Source organism: Nyctibius grandis, chromosome 5 (genome assembly GCF_013368605.1).
Source record: "Nyctibius grandis isolate bNycGra1 chromosome 5, bNycGra1.pri, whole genome shotgun sequence".
NCBI lineage: Eukaryota > Metazoa > Chordata > Aves > Nyctibiiformes > Nyctibiidae > Nyctibius > Nyctibius grandis.
This window is the reverse complement of record NC_090662.1, coordinates 84,870,506-84,888,009: the sequence shown is the minus strand read 5'-3', so window position 1 is coordinate 84,888,009 and position 17,504 is coordinate 84,870,506. Positions and strand designations below refer to the sequence as shown.

Here is a 17,504-nt window from a genome sequence, read left to right as displayed (position 1 = left end):
GGAGGTAGTCATTTGGCAGTCAGCTCCCACGACCTAATCTGTGAACTGTGATAAGTGGATAGGGATCATTCATATGGCCATTTCCATGATGAGTTCTTTAATAAGCAGCTCCCTCATCACTCAGACTAACAACAGCATGCCTAAGGAGGTCTTCAGACCACAGGCAAAGATCTTGCAGTGAGATTTGGGTTCAATACTGTGATATAAAACCCAGAATATTAAGTTCCAAGGGTATCCTTGGTCAGATGTGAATCAGCTACCTGAAGGGAGGTTGTAGTGGAGTAGGAGTCAGCCTCTTCTCCCAGGCAACTAGCCTGGGCAAGTCTTGTCCTATTGGACAAGAGGACATAGCCTCAGGCTTTGCCAGAGGAGGTTCAGGTTGGACATTAGGAAGCATTTCTTCACAGAAAAGGGTCATTAGACATTGGAATGGGCTGCCCAGGGAGGTGGTGGAGTCACCATCTCTGGAGGTGTTTAAGAAAAGACTGGACATGGCACTTAGTGCCATGGTCTAGTTGACATGGTGGTGTCAGGGCAATGGTTGGACTCGATGATCCCAGAGGTCTCTTCCAACCTGATTGATTGACTCTGTGACTCTGTGATTCTAAGTTATTATTTATGATAAAAAAAGAACTGGGACCTTGGTAAACTTGGGGAATTCATGAAGAACTGCTTTATTTTCAAACAAGATTTGCATGCAGGTTCTCGAGTTGAAGATATTGAAGGATCTCAACTGAATAGATTGTAGGAGGTTTTCAATAGGAATAGTGAAGCCACTGGATGTTTGAGGAAAAGAACGTAAAAGTGAGTAAATTAATTTGTGGCCATTGAAAGGAAAATTGAAAATATTAAACATTCCAAAATGTTTTGATTCAAAACTGAGCTATGTATTTTACTGTGATGCATTCACATTGCTTAAGGTCACTTTAAATAGAAGTGGAGCTTTTGGTTTGAAAAACATTAATGACGATTTCCACAGATTAAAAATTTTTTCAAAAAATACATTTCAAAACAGGTAATTAATTGAGAACTGCCTCTTTCCTGCAAGCGACGTTTATTTTGATGAATACGCACAATTCTGTGGAAAGGTTTAAAAACCTTCAACCACTTCTAGTCATGAAACATGCAGGATTCAAGCCAATGTTAAATACCTATTTTAAATTTGCATTTTTTGTCATCTGTACTTCTCTTATGGGACACATATGTCAGCTTAAAAAATGATTGTGCCTCTAAGTGCCTCTGTTTTTAAGACGTCTCAGGCTGAAATTTGAAAATGTTCAAAGAACTAGTTCCTTAACATCACAAAATTCAAGCATCTGGTATCCATTTGCACTTTTGAAAATTCAGGCTGTTGTATACTTGGTATAATGAAACCAAAAATATTTCATTCACATAAAATAAGACAATGTTTTTGTATTCATAAAAAGTATTTTAAGATGTAGCTTTTTCCTTGGAAGCTAAAACAAGCTTCCAACAAAGTATATCTTATAGAATAATCAAATTAAGCACATTTTAAGGCAACATATAATGTTGGTTCTTATAATTTTCCACAATTAATACATTTTAACTACCACCTCATTACTTTATCTGAAGAGCTAATAAATGACAAATGACATGCATTTTTCATGACTCTGCATTTCAGCTATTTATCCAGTTACCGTTAATATTTCAGTTGCCCTTATCAACTACCTGGAAAAATCAATATCTGGTAGAACTCCATGGCGTGTAGCAAAGTATATAAGCATGAAGTTTGTATTGCTCGGTCTCAGTCTGTCACTTCAAACCATCTGACTTAGAAGTGACTCTTAAATCCTCATCATTTCACCCTTATCTGATTTGCAGGAATCCAAGACTGAAGCAACCATGTCCAACCCCAGAGAGGCAGAACTCACTCACATGTTTAAAGGGATTCGCTTTACCACCAGGTCTTCTCCAGAACTTTTAAACTCCTTAGATAATTTTGATGCTAGAGAAGATGATGTCCTTTTGGTTTCCTATCCCAAATCTGGTAAGTTCTACTTTTAGATGTTATTTGCAAGAAGTCTCAGTTGTTTCTTTCATGTTCTCTGCTTAAACTAGTTGGGAAATGTCTGTGTACAAGAAACAGGGAAGGATGTTTGAGTATGTGAATACATTATTCTGTCAGTAAGTGTTCAAATTACAAAAAAATATGGGTCATTTATCTAAATTTTTATTCTTTAATTGAAAATAATCTCAGGTGTTTTCATATTGGAAAGCAAATAATTATTTCTTGCTGGTAAGCAAAATCTGTACTTGAAGGATTTTCCTGAGGACTTTCTACATTCAATTATGAGCAAGTGAAGAGTTGTATTAAGTTATTTGTATGACTCTTGGCTGTAGATTTATTAATTTCTTATTCCCTCTCCCCCCGCCTCACTTGCACTCAGAAGCACACACCAAAGAGGAAGCTCAATCAGTACTTTCCAAATATATAGACTCAAGTTACTATAAGGAAAAAAAACCAGGTTATTCTAAAGTAAATGATAAAAATAATATAACCACCTCTCAGCTGACAAGCAATTTGTCTAACAAGATTGTTTTGGTGCCAATATTAACACTTCTCACAGATTTACTTTGTACTTCAGCTACAGCCCTCATTTTTCCAGTATTTATACATTTGAAACCAATGAGATTATTCAGTTACGCAATGTTTCTTGAATCTGGGGGATTAGAAGTATCACTTGTGCACTAGCAAGCTGTTTCCATATGCAAAACGCATGTTCCACATATTTTCTCAGTAACAAAACTTCCTTTTTTTCTTTTTCTTTTTTTTTTTTTTTTCCCTGAAAAATTACTTTTCTGCAGGCACTCACTGGCTTGCAGGAGTTATAACAAAGCTTTACAATACTCAAGTTACAATAACATCTCCCATTGAATTTGGAGACATTTCCAAACTGGAGGAGCTGAATAAACTCTCATCAAAGAGAATCATCCCAACACACTTAGACTACAACATGTTACCTCGAAATTTTAAGAATAAAAAATGCAAGGTAAGGCAAAAAAATAAAAAAGCAGTACAATATGTTAAGTGTCTATTAGGAATCTGTTTTGTCTTGTTGATTCTTAATAATTTTGAAATTATTTCCAGTTTCCAGAAGTGGTTTGCTGTGAATTTGGGAGATATAGCTGACCAGCAGTTGAAGGCAGCATGAGCAGAGACTTGGGCTAAGGACTGGGTTGTGCTCCTGCCCCACTGCTCCCAAGGGGTGATTTGTATATTAGGCACCACACAAACCAGAACATCAACATCTTTCAATCAGAACTATTTTATTAGGGATAGGGGGTGTTCTCATTGCCCCATTTCCTAGTGGCTGGAGCACTGTCTTGGAAAACAGTTATCTTGGGTACCTATAGGCTGTTCTGGGTGTGAAGGTACTCTGCCCCTCTTGTTGAAGCTTTGTGAAGACCCTATAAAGAGGCAAACAGAGGAGAACTGAAATGTGGGAGGCAGATTCAGATCACAGTTTTGAGTTCTTCCCATGCTAATGTGGGAGGTCTTTAAAAAATAAGCTCTGGGTCTCCGATTTTATATTAAAAGTTCAAATTTTCAGGATTACTCAGATCTAGACTTTTAGGACAAAGCTAATTTGAATGAAAGGCCAAAATTTGTGTTTTGCAGCTGTCCTGTGAATGTTAATTAGTAAATAGTTTCATATGTTAGATACATGAGACAGTATAGACTCATGAGTTAAAATGAACACAGCCTCTTTCATAAAACATAAACATTACCCAGCTGTAGCAAACACACCTCTGTCCACATGGAATTGTTTACTAACCACTACTGACTCCTGCCTAAGAAGAGACAAATACATTTCTATTTTAATGCCATGGTCACCGAAGGAGGAATCCTAATGGAAAGGGTTTTGACGCTGCCAACTGCCTGTGAAAATGCTACATTTACACATAGAGCTCCTCTAAAATAAAGGAAGGATATTATCATTAATAACCATATCATCTTCATTTACAGATAATCTACATCAGCAGAAATCCAAAAGATACTGCAGTTTCCATGTATCATTACTACAGAGATAACCCAAACCTTCCCACTGTAGACACCTGGACTGCTTTCTTTGACTTGTTCTTAAAAGGAGATGGTAAGAATAAATGTTTTCTCTTTGCAGTTTACATTAGCTTATTATGCACAGAAAGAGTTAAGAAATGTGAACTGTGTGAAAACTCCTTATTGAACTCCTTATTCATATGGTTTTAGATGGGTTTTTTTTTTTCAGGGTAAATTCTAATACCAAACTAAACAAGAGCAAAAAATACCATCTTCAGCCCTGCAAGGAGACATTTTGATAAGCAGCTGCATTATTTTAGCACAACTGCTCTTTGCAGGTTGCTGCTCTTTGACATATCTCTTAAAAAATATATTCTCACAGCCAAGTCGCTGATTTTGTTTCTTCCCACAAACACTCCGAAACCCCTGACAATTTGTTGGTTCTGATGAGGATTTGCCTGTGTTAAAACATTTCCAACCTTGTCTTGTGAACCATGATAGCAGACTGCTTCCCACCAAGTGTTCATGTTTAAACTGTGATAGAAGAGGTATGCATATACAACTCCTCCCAAGCAGACTTAAAGGCAGCTGGGCCCACTGTGGCCAGCTCCTGTCCTCAGCGAGCAGGCTGATGGGGCAGGTGCTGTTTGAAGGCGCTCAGCCAGCTCTGCGTGGCTGACTGCCGTGCCAAAGTGCAGGCAATGTGGCACATGGGGAGCCCGTTCCCAGGCTGCACTGAAAGCTATGCTTGCAGGGGTACTGCCTTCTCCAATCTTGAAGACAGCCTTTGGCGGCCCTTCAAAGGGAGTCTAGATGCTTTCATAAAGCCTCCTGCACACACTCTGCCTGATGTGTTGTCTTAGTAGCAGGGTCCAAAGACCAAGGACAAGAGTGAGATTTTTATGCGTGTCCGTGGTGTCATGGAAGCTGACAACAGAACCATGTTTCAGTCATCCACTCCCATTTTTAGTGTTTTATTACTCCTTTGAGAACATATGTTCCTGCTATACAACCATAGTGATGATAACAGCAACAATGATAGATCAGCTTGAAAACGTTGAAAGAAGAGTGCCATTGCAGTCATCATGGGCTTACATCAGAGCTCCAGAAGTCAATTTGTCTCCTGGCTTGTGTGGGCTTTGGCTCATATCTTGCATTCCTAGTTCAGAGCAGCCCTAAGTCACATGCTTCAGTGATTTGCAGGATCTTGGCTTGTTTAGTATCAACTCTGAACATACAATAGTGAAAAAAAAAGAAAAGAGGATCATATTAAGTGTTAAAAGCATCTCCCATTTACCTGTAAATTAGCAGCCATCTTCTGTTTTCTGTGTGCTTATGCATGGCACACGAAGATAACTATGTTGGCTACAACAGAAATTTATGTAAGAAGTGATGTGGAGAGAGCTTGTCATTTTTGCTCTTAATAGAAACATATGAAGGTTGTGCTGCTTGATTCAGATCCTGCAGTACTCTTGCAGAGTTAATCTCAGTTCAGAACAAGGGTGAGAACACACAGAGACAACTGTGATGCTGTTCCTGGAGTTTCCGAGGCTGTATGCTGTACCCCTGAAGCCAACAGAGCTATTCTATGCTATTGTTGGCCACAACCCCAGTGTGTTTGACCAGGACAACAGGGTTTAATTGCACACCATGGAGCACACATGCCTTGCAGTTAGACAGTGCTTTATGTGCAGGAGGCAGCTGCAGAATGCAGCATTCAGCCACATACTTAATTACAACTCAAATTTTGCAATCAAAAAGATGCCCATTTCAATATTATACTTTTCTGGGGGTGGTTATAAAGCAAAGTCACAGTTCTGGAGAATGATGGCTGTGATTGCTCTGTCCAAGCCTCTTCTCATCGCCCCACAGGAGTCTTTCAACTCATCTTTCAATGCAGTCCTTCTTGTCTTCCAACCAGAAGGGTCAGAATTTTTTCTTTAAAAGAAAGTTGAAATTTAGCTCTCCTCCTGTGGTTCAGCAAAAGGAGCATTCAGACAAAACAAGTACTGAGTCAACTATAAAACCATAAGTTATCTATGTTGTTGGCTGAATGATGTATTTGCATAATAACTTCTTTACATAACTCTTCTTTGACTTTTAAAAATAATACAGATTCCCCTCTGCTGGGACATAACAGAGCTAACAACAGTGTGCTCCATTTAACAGACTCCTTATTTCACTTCCTAGTGATCATATTTCTAGCTGTGACCACAGACATGCAGACATTTGCTGAGATGCTCAGAACTGTTAGGCCAGTACATTTTCCTTCATTACTGGCCTTTCCTTAGATTTGGAGCCTATTTCCACTACAGAATCATATCTTAGAACAGTATCTGCATCTCTGATACAAAAACAAAGTCCAACAAGAATGGTAACCTCTTTGGACTGTCAGTTTGAGTCACTTTGCAAAAATAATTTAATCTATTTTAGAGGAATACAGGGTACACACTAAGAAGGGATCATTCCTCTATATGTGTGAGATATAGAATCATTTATGAATAAAGTTTATATGAATCTTTTTTACATGGGTTTTCTTTCCAGTTGTCTGCGGATCCTGGTTTGATCATTTCCTAAGCTGGGAAGAACACCAAAATGACAAAAACATTCTGTTTTTGTTCTACGAAGACATGAAGAAGGTAAATATGCTCTCTACTCTTATTTCAGAACGCATTACTTGTAAATCAACATCATTAAAATATCAAAGAGCAAATTATAATGAAAAAGGAGAAAGAAGGAAAATGTGAATATATCTTTGGCCATATTTCATATTTGCATAGAACATTATATCAGTGAGCTAATTCTGACTGCACAAGTTATATAAATATGAAATCCTGTGAGAATTGCATTTCATAGCTGCAGGAGTGGGACACATATTACATTATTTTCCCCAGGCTACAGGAAGAATTTTAAGTAAGTAAGTTCCTCGTTCTTGGTCCTATGGAAAGACCAACCAAGGACATCTGTTGAGGGCCACACATTAACCTGCTATGCCTGTCATTTCAGGTGAAATTTTCAAAAAGTGACGTAAGACAATGGAAGTACTCATGATCAGTTAGACTTTTGCTCCCAATAAAGAAGAAAATCGAGGCTGGGGGGTAGGGAAAATGGTTTTTATGAAAGGAAATTACTACACAGAAAACTCAAATACCAACATAACTTAGCTTTCAGAGAATGAATTTTTGGGTGAATAGAAAACACTTTCTAGGAATATAAACAAGCCATTCTGGATCCCGAGTCACTTGTTAGATCTCTAGATATAACATCTCCAATGAAATAAGCTACTCACACAGAAACAGAGCTTTGAGTATTCCCAGTGAAATAATTCTGAGAGACAGGAGAACACTTTCCCTGAACTAGGAGTAAAATTGTCAATGTAACTGTATTTGATATCACATACTCAGCATTTACTCATTTCTGTGAGTATGGGTACGAGGGGAATCAGGTTTACTGTCCTGTCATCTACACAGTCTAATGACATGTTTAGCTTTGCTTGAAAGCAAATAAATGTGTGGCAAACTTGATATGTAATAAAAAGAATCATTTTCATATCAACTAAAAGTCTGATAATCAGCTCAGAAATATAAAAGCTTTGTTTTTCTTGTACCTCAGGATCTCCCTAAGATTGTAAAGGAAATTAGTCTGTTCCTGGATTTAAATGTCAGTGACAATGATATCCAAAACATTTGCAAGAAGTCCTCATTCTCAGAGATGAAAAACGACACAGAAAAGGAAAATTGCGATCCCAATCACACCGTTTGTGCACTGACATCCAACAGAAAGCTGATTTTCCGCAAAGGTAAGTTCCCTGGGCCAGGGTTAACACAGCAGAAGGAGTGGGAATCCAGCCAGAGGCCGCAGTCCAAGTCTTTCCTGGGCTGTAGTGATGCTTTGGGTCAGTGCCGGGAAGCAATGACAGGATCCTTCAGTTTGAAGCCATCTTAAAAATCACTTGCTTTCTAAGGTCTCTGGTTGCAAATGCCCGCTTATACTAGAGAAGTGTGGAGGAGTCTGAAAAACAGTCTGACTAATATTGCTCCAAGGGAGCTTTTGAGCTAAAAGGAAAGGTTTACGAAGCATTGCTCTTTATCTGCCTTTTTTTTATCTAAAAGTTGACCACCTCAGTCTTTTACAACGTGTCCCCTATGATATCACCTGTGAAGGTCACTTAGTTTACTAGAATGAGAAAGAGCGAGACACATTCCTTGCAAAGGAGACTGCCAGTAGCCTTTATCCTCTGTACCACCTCTTATCTTATTGAAATGTTCCTGAAAAAGGAATATGCTGACAATGACAACAACAAAAGAACAAATGACTCAAACACCTGATGGCCTCATAGGTAGCCTTCAGACCTTGGCCAAGCTAGAATCCATGGTAACACCTTCAACAGTGCTCAGATATGACTTAAAAATACATACAGGAGCTGTTTTCTTGCTGCTGACATTTCAGAAGCTTCCTCAGATGTGGATAATAAGTAAATCAAAACCATCATGTTTATTTTTACTTAGTTATTTTTTGAACAATAATTGACAGTTTAAAACTGCGTTGTTTCAATTAAGAAAAACTTGTTTTCATTTATAAACAGGGGAATGGTACATTTCACTAATTCAGAATGTTTTTACCAATGAGCTGAAGCAAATGCCAAAATACAATCTGTTAGTAAAAAAGCAAACAAATAAACAAAAAACTCAGATACACTTTTCTAAGTCAGTGAACTTTGACAAATCTATGTTGAAAAATTCGAAAAATCCCAACAGTTTCACTTCCAAGTAGTTCCTATGCAAATCCCAGGGTTTTAGCCAGTTTCAGCCAGTTTACAGAAGATTTATATGTATATATTATTCTTCAGGCTCTCTTTTCTTGTCCTTGCTATCCAGGATGCTGTTTTAGTTAGCAGTTTTGGAACGCAGGGTCTTTAGAAAATGCATGAGGGGAAACTCTAAACATTGTCTCATTAAAATATGTCAGTTTAAAAAACAATTTCCTGTTTGCTCAAATCAGATGATAACAGTTGAAACACTTTACTGAATATGAGTGTGCATGGTCACCCAGAAGTAGTTAACTACCCACTTAAGTAGTGGGACATCTCATCCATAGAAAGCCCTAGAGATTAGGGGTGGATGTGAGAGTGGGATTCATCTATCAATCAGCTCACTCTGGGCTCCTTTTTTAGGAGTCTTCTTTAGTCAATGGAGAGATATAGCTGCTTTTGGGACACCATTCATTTGATGAGTTTTAGATGTTGACTAGCATGAGATGAGTTTCAGCCAGGAAGAAACCATTTCCCTCTACTGACTGTGAAAGAGCCCAGGTGGAGAACTTTAACTGTATACATCTAAGGTGTGGCAAGATGCCTCTCTGCTGAGATGACCAAGAGCTCTAATTCCATCTAGGAAACCTGCTGGTCTTCATGTACCACTTAGTGTTGTTGGCACTAACCAAGTCTGAGGCTGAGGGTTTAACAGCCTTTATGGATGATGATCCAACTGCTTCCATTGGAGTCTCATCAGACCAATAAAGCAATTAGTCATGATCATGACCTACCACAGAGGCTATGGTTAATAATACATTAATAATTTGTGCCAACAGCAACATTAACAAAACTGAGCGGCCTTTAAATCATTTTCTGCACTATGTATTGCTAGCTTCACTGTTCTTTTTCTGTCCCTGCTCTCCTAGGCGCTGTTGGTGATTGGAAGAATCATTTCACTCCAAAACAGAATCGAAGGTTTGAGGAGTTATTTAATGAGAAAATGAAACTCAGCAAAATGGCAAAAAGTATCACCTATGAATTTTGACTCCACGTGAAGAACAATACCCAGTTATCAACAAACACACAGAGAGCAATTGGTGGGAAACTCTGAAGGGAGGGTCCCATTCATTTACAATCCTCCCAATAGAAAGGATTGTAAACACGAGATTTTGAGGACAGGAAAATTCTGACACAATGCTATAGTTGAACTCAGTTTTCAGCAGGCAGATGTATATATTTTTACAGAGTCAGGTGTCAGATGCATTTTTCTACAACCAAATCTACTTTATAATTTATTTTTTTGCTCTAGAGGGATACAGATGGACTTCTTAGATCTGATTTAGGAATTTTACCTAAGATGTTGAGAAAAAAACCACAAAACCAAACCTGTAAGAACCTGAATATATAAAAAGTATAAAAACATGTCACAAGAAAATCCAAAAGTTTGACCCCAGACTTGCTCCCTCCCTGATCTACCATGACTTGGAAAGTGCCTATCTTACCGGACTTTGTTATTGATACTGAAGTTAAAACTGCAGCTGTACATTTGAAGATCTGAAGTGAAGTTTGTTTATAAAATGTCCTTGTTTTTTAAATGCAACTGATATAAATCCATGTAAATTTCTGCATCATATGTTGGGGAACTATAAACATGGGTTTTTTCCGTTTGACTTTCTTCCTGCAAAATGCTTGTTTCCCGTATTTTGATGAGAACGATTGTACTTCACAGTCCTTGTGCAATAGAACTCAATAGTTCCACTGTGGCAAATAAACTGCTACTCAGAGACAGTTTAATCTGAACACGACTTACTTATTTACCCTGCTCTGATAAGACAGATATTTTCCAAGAATCAGCTGTCTGTGTTCACATCTGACTATTCTAGGAAACCAGTGAAGATTTTTCTTCTCATTTATTCCGTGATGTGTTTTCGATCCTCACCTTCAGTTTGCTTTGCAGGCTGGCTCTAAGGATTCCTCTCCCCAAACTAGTTCTCCCCAATCATACAATTCCAAGGCATCAGCAGGCATAAAAAACATAGCAAAAGCTGATTGAAAAGAAACTCAGGCAGACAAGCATGATTATTCTGCTTTGACTCCTGTGTGCTCTGAAGGTACACGTCTGTAAGGCAAGCTCATCCTCTGGATGTGTTGTTTCTGAAAAGCTGAGGTATGGCCTTATTTACAGTGAACATTAATGCTCTCTCTAGCCACACATTTCACACTAGCCACAAAGCCCTTTCATTTCATACCTTGCTTGTGCAAGCTGACATCAATACCTACTGATTTTGCATCTGCACAAGTGATAGAGAAGTTACATGCTGTAGAGATCAGTGATAGAAAAGCCTGTTCGACTGCAGTCCCTTGCCATTTACCAATTCATCACAATTCAAGGGAGATGCTGCCCTGAGCACTGGTTTATGCAAATGACCCATTTGGAAACCAGGAGTTTATGTTGCTTTGCTCTTCTGACACTAAAATATCTTTCCTTCTAAAATGCCATAAACCACCGTTTCCCTCCTTTCAGGTGCCCTTCTTCCACTATTAATAAGTGGCAAGAGATCAGCTAACGAAGATGCTTGAATATTTTACTTAAAAGTTTACTTTTTCTAGCCCTTTGAGAATGCAAAAAAGCCTAAGAGTCCTTGGGCAAACAAAGGTTGCAAGCAAGGTTATTAACTGAGTTGAGAAGACTGCTTTAAGCAGCATTTATATATATATTTACAATAGGAAACTGTGTGTGAAAGGACAGGATGAGGAGATGCCATGTGGATCAGTGAGGGGGTTAAAGCTTATAGTCCTGAACTGGCTGAAGGGATAGCATTAGAATATAAGGTAACGAGTGTAAAGTTCCTCTCAGTAACTCTTTGTACTTACATGGCAATTTTAATCTCCAAGACATTTAAATATAGCTTTACGCAACAGAGCCACACCTGAGGTATAGTGCAGCAACTGGCTGGCAGTAAGTAATAGCCTGAGAAAGAAAGCAGCTTCTGCTGGTAAAACTACAGGGTATCAGGTCCATCCTAGGCACCAGCACAGCCCAGCGCAGCTGTGGACAGCGTAGCAGAACTTGCCTACGTCAGAGGTCCAGAAAGCTAGACTGGGCACCATTACTAAAGGACAGGGGTACGTGACAGTAGCTACTGGCAACCAGGGTCTCCCAGCAGTTGCTACGCCTACCATTTCTTTCATCCTCTTCTCTCTTGCTCTCCCCACTGTGCTGCTACTCCCCTTCCCCTTCCTATGACTGTAGCAGAGGGACTCAAACTGAATTTTACAAAGAATTGTCAACCTGGCTCCACAAGTCATTTTGGCAGGCCATGGAGATGTTCAAAAACTTTCAAAACTTCCATAGTAAGATGTTGTAAAAATGTCTCTTCCCATCTCCATTTTTCTTTCTTTTTTCTATGGCAGTTAAAACTTTTGGAGAGAGAGAAATTTCAGCCCTACAAAATATAAAAATACTGGTCCAAAATGTACCTAGACCACAGCAATACTAGGTTTGGAAGAAACAAAGCCCCGTGCAACCTCTATTACATGTAAATGGCTACAATTGTCCAGCGGAGGGCTACAAAGATGATCAGAGGACTGGAGCATCTCTCCTGCGAGGAGAGGCTGAGGGAGCTGGGTCTGCTTAGCCTGGAGAAGAGAAGACTGAGGGGGGATCTTATCAATACTTACAAATACCTTAAGGGTGCGTGTCAAGAGGATGGGGCCAGACTCTTCTCAGTGGTACCCAGCGACAGGACAAAGGGCAACGGGCACAAACTGAAACATGGGAAGTTCTATCTGAATGTGAGGAAAAACTTCTTTACTTTGAGGGTGACAGAACACTGGAACAGGCTGCCCACGGAGGTTATGGAGTCTCCTTCTCTGGAAATATTCAAAACCCGCCTGGATGTGACCCTGTGCAACCTGCTCTAGGGGAACCTGCTTTGGCAGGGGGTTGGGCTAGATGATCTCCAGAGGTCCCTTCCAACCCTAACCATCCTGTGATTCTGAATACTGCTTTTCTATTCAGGTAATATATTCCACCTTCCTGAGTAAGGGTTCTTCTCAAGATTGATTTAACTGGAGAGGGCAGCATTATACAGGCCATCAGAGCTGAGACATAAGGCTTCTACCCACTCCTGTTGAAGTTAGCCTGCTGTGCTTGCTACCCAGGCTTACCTGGCCTTTGGGTCAGATGAAAAAAGGAGCAAGAGCATTTGGGGGACCAGAACTCTTGTGAGAGAAGCACATAAATTCCAGGCCTTGCTTTGAGGACTTTTTCCTTGAAAACATCATACAACTATCTTCTAAAGTAGCTCTCAGAGAAGAAAAGGTGTTCAGGTAAACATCCTAGCAACCTGACTTTAAGTCACATTAGTTCTGATATGATGAATCTGATGCCTAAAGCAGTTTCTTGGAGGAAAACAACGACTGGTGAAAAAATCTCTCCGAATAGCTTCAGGAACACCTTACAGAAGATGCAAGTGAGTCTGGAGAAGTGAGGGGGGGAAGAGCAGGTGGGGGAAGGAATCTGTGCCAGTTCTGGTAATCTCTGGAGCCAGAAGTCATAGGAAAATAGAGAAGGCTCAGGGCAGGAGATCAATTGGTGGGTTTCTGCACCGGGCCTAAGTAGAGCACAGATGCTCAGGGGACCAAAACAACGCTTTACTTGTAGCCATCTGTCAGCTGGAAAAGTAAAGGTGGAGGACCAGAAGGAATTTCCATGTGGCTCACTTCATGACCAGCTGTTGCGTTAAGAGTATAGAAATCTGGCAGAGAATAAACCCCCTTGCGTGCCAGCTAGTCCTCAGAGATCAGAGGGGCTGGGTGCGGCTAGGCTTAATCTCAGGTTATAACCAATTCAACACTGTAAGTCCACTCGCGTTCAATAAGAACATTCACGATTACAGATTCACAGACAGCGCGGTTTATTGAAGCAACAGAAATAAACATTCGGAGTAGTCGTTGTTAAATGCACTTACGGCATTAGCGTTAAATATCTTAGTTCTACCCAGGTATCATCTGACACAATCGGAGGTGCAAATCTTACCAAAGAGGTGTCCCTGCTTTAGGGAGGAGAGAGGAGCGAGCCTGTTGACTTGTCAGCAAAGTGGGGTCATATTCTCATCATCTGGCATGGATGATTTCAAATACCAAATTTGTACTTTTGGCAGAAGTGGAGGTCAGACTGTAGTCAAATTACCTGTTGATGCCATCATAGTGAGGGGGGGTGGGCAGCCACTTTCTCATTTTGGTGTATTTTTTCATATGTAAATGAGGGATAACAAGTGTTGATTACTTTCTGTCAGGCTGTGGGTCTTGGGCAAGGGCGGAACAGAACCGTGATACGTTAGTATCTCTCCCTCTTCCATCCGGCTGATAGAGCAGTAAGGGCCCTCTGGCCTCTGTCTGATAGCCTATCGCCCCCATCAGCAGCCTATTAACTCCATCAGCATGTTGCAACTACCACACCTCCTTAATCTCCTGATCTCATAGCTCACAGCCTCACAGACCGCAAAGAGCACTCCTGCTGCAAAGACCTGGTGTGGACAGGACAGGAGGAATCAAGCCTGACAGAAAGGGCTGAATGTGGGGGCGAAGGCAGTCGCTGAAAGACCACGTTCAGAAAAGAGGAAAAGGACTGAGTAGCTGTATCACTCTTCCACCAGTTCCAGCCTCACAGGTGCCCACAATCCATCTTCTTTCAAGGGACCAGCAACCACGAAAGACAATTCTGCAGCAACTTCTCTATTAACTTTGATAGGAGAAGGTCCTCCCCTTTGCCTAAATCTGTTTACCTGTCTTGCATACCGCAGAGGACAAACTGTAGGAAAGGACAGTGAATGACGGTGGGTGTGCCCGGTGAGACATTGCTCCTCCTGCGCTCCCGAGGGAGATGCTTCTCCTTGGCCAAGCAAAGAGGAGCAGCGGCACCTCGCGGACCCAACAGGAAGCGAGCAGGAGCACCCAACAGCCCTCAAGAGAAAAATCCTGCGTCAGAAAAGCATTAAGTCACAAATTACATTGCCATGCCTCCTTTTGGGCTCTTTCCAAACTGGTCCTGCAGGCCAATAGTCATCTTGGGAACGACCGCAACCCCATGGCACCAGAGACATGTCCACTCTGGTGCGGGCTCTGCAGCCATCCAGGCTTTCTGTCCATAAGAAGGGAAGCAGCGCTGCCTCCGAAAGGAACACAAATGTTTGTTCTTCACTGACATCTATTGACTGCAGTGTTTTGACTGCAAAGCTCTGCACAAGCATTAGGCATTCCTTTTTGCAGGGTGCTGCGGGGCTCGAAATCAGAAGCAAACTTGAAAGGAATCAGACCCAGGTTTGAGGGGAGCAGATCTGTCTCCGTGTACCTAGGGACAGTCCTGATGCACAGCCCACTTATAAAGTCCTTAATTTCTGACTGCCAGTGTCTGCAAGGACGTACCCGGGAATGATCAATCCACACCACTGAGAATCTACTAGCAGCCACAGTAGAGACAGGATGATGGGACAGATGATGTCATTCACATGCAAGCAAATATTGATGCTTAGGAGTAATAAAAGCAGTTTCCTTTTCTACCTGCAAGGCCTTTCACTAAAACAAAGCATAACCGTGGTTTGTTGTTCTCTGTCATTTGTGACCTTGGTAAACTATTTAGACCTAATCCAACAGCCAGGTAGGTATCACCGTGCTGCTCAAACTGCAGTTAGTTGCCTAGCTGCTTACAAGGGATGACAAATTAATCAGTCTACAGCATTGCCTACTGGCTAAATTAAGGATTTACCTACATTACAATACAAAAAAAAAGAAAAAAAAAAGTACTGCAGGACTTTATTGGCAGGTGAATGAAATGCAATATAAAGCCAGCTCATACATCTTTGTGCTATCCAAGCTCAGACAGCAACGACAGCAGCTTAATCGAAGCAGCCCAGACTTGAGTTCCCCTGCTTCTCAGCAGGGGCATCAGTACAGATGCATTGCAAGGCAGAGATCCAGTTAGCTTCTTGTTCTCCACATTGCCATGCACTGCCTGCAACTTCACCCTGAAAATCCCTGAAATCTCTTGGCTTTCATTATAAATCAAATGCGTGCTTTCTTTAAATAAAACAAGTAAGAAACTTGGGAAGCCTCGCTCTTACGAGCTGCAAGGTGCTCCATAACATGATGGTAAAAACCTCTAGCAGGGTATGAAGCATACAAGAGCAAAAAGTAAAAGCAGAATGGCTTGCAGACAGCCCACAGTTTTTTTACGGTGAGAGTGCACAAAGACACAAGGATGTTGATATACTCATGTGGCAAGTCAGGACTAGGGCTTGTTTGTGAGTCGTCAGAACTACTGCCCATAAAACCCATTCACACTCCAGGCAAGTGTAGCTCCAGCTCTTTTAAGAAAACACAGGGCAAATTCATAGAATTGAACGAATCCAAAGGCAGATCATGGTAAGCATTTTGAAGAAATCTTTAAGTTCATTAAGTCAAATGAATGGGGGTGTTTTATATTTGTCTAGATCAGATTACTTCATCCCATTCTCCAGCTTTTTAGACCAGGCTTCACCTAATCAATCACATGTCAGTTGGCATCGCTGATCAGAAGGATCCACTGGTGATGCATCTCCTTCGAACTTAAGACTGTGTTGCTGTGGATAAGATGTAACCAGGAAAAAAAGGTGGGAGAATAAAAGTAGTCAAACTCTTAAATGGGCTGTACAGGTAATAAAAAGTTGTGCAACCACAGCCTTAGTCTCTCCAGGGATGTAACTTTTTACTGTCTCCACATATAACATCAATACAAGAGTGACCATACTAGCTCAGATGTACGTCAATTTAGCCCAAAAACTTGTCTGCAAGAGTATGTGAACAAACAGGACAAGCAAGTAATATTGTCCTGAATATTCTCCTGACTTCCAGTTACATTTCGTTCAAGAACTTCCTAAGCAATTTACCATTAGTATCTATGACAGATGGATGCCAATTCAGCTGATGTCAATACACTCTTACACAGTTCTGTGTGCCCTTTTGCCCTATTTTCAATGAGTTTTTAAGATTAGATGATTAATTCCTATTGGTAATAGTAACAGCATGTTCTGCTCCTGACTGTGTCAGAGCTACACATTAATATTTTAGAATAAACCACTGATACATATTGTGAAATAAGGATAAAAATGAACTTGGGTATTTCCCATACAAGAAATAGGAGGAAGAAACCAAGGTTCAGAACCAGAGGAACAATATCGTGTCAGACTCGTGGAACACATGGCCAAAGGCTGTTTTAAGTGTGCTGAGGTTTATTAGATGTCTGTAAGCCACATCCAGCTTTGGAAATCCATGAGCTGCAAATATTCTGAGGCCACAGGAAACTGGGAAAGCATTGCCAAATACAGTGGTCTTTCCCTAGCTTCCTGTCCCTCTTAGTTTTACAGGTATCTAACACAACTTTCATCCTTTTTGTTCTAGACGCTTTTCCTAATAATTCCTAAAATTCAGCTTGCTTTTTTAACTGCTAGCACACACTTCAAACCAATAGATATTTTTCTGGATTGTAACCCCTCAGTAGAAATGGATATTTTTTTATATATGACATCAGGATTGTTTTTCTATTAAGCTCATCTTATTATATATACATCTCTTCAGTTTCAACAGCCCTGCTCTTTACTAACCTGCATAATTTGGTGTCATTACAGAATCACAGAATGGTTAGGGTTGGAAGGGACTTCTGGAGATCATCTAGTCCAACCTGCTGCTAAA

The 17,504-nt window shown here is 40.5% G+C and overlaps 1 protein-coding gene across 1 annotated transcript; it reads left to right on the top strand.

Annotated features, from left to right (window-relative positions):
- The first annotated feature begins 1,863 nt into the window (after nucleotides 1-1,863).
- Nucleotides 1,864-9,819, top strand: LOC137664371 (sulfotransferase 6B1-like). The gene is made up of 6 exons (XM_068402311.1): nucleotides 1,864-2,008; nucleotides 2,827-3,011; nucleotides 3,989-4,115; nucleotides 6,566-6,660; nucleotides 7,634-7,820; nucleotides 9,701-9,819. The coding sequence occupies exons 1-6, from the start codon at nucleotides 1,864-1,866 to the stop codon at nucleotides 9,817-9,819; spliced, it is 858 nt and encodes a 285-aa protein (XP_068258412.1).
- The last annotated feature ends 7,685 nt before the right edge of the window (nucleotides 9,820-17,504 follow it).

Bases quoted from the DNA above. Each gene is read 5' to 3' on its own strand.
- LOC137664371 (XM_068402311.1), top strand. From the start codon at position 1,864: ATGTCCAACCCCAGAGAGGCAGAACTCACTCACATGTTTAAAGGGATT. The intron at 4,116-6,565 runs GTAAGAATAAAT...TTTTCTTTCCAG, and splicing joins CTTGTTCTTAAAAGGAGATG to TTGTCTGCGGATCCTGGTTT. The intron at 6,661-7,633 runs GTAAATATGCTC...CTTGTACCTCAG, and splicing joins TCTACGAAGACATGAAGAAG to GATCTCCCTAAGATTGTAAA.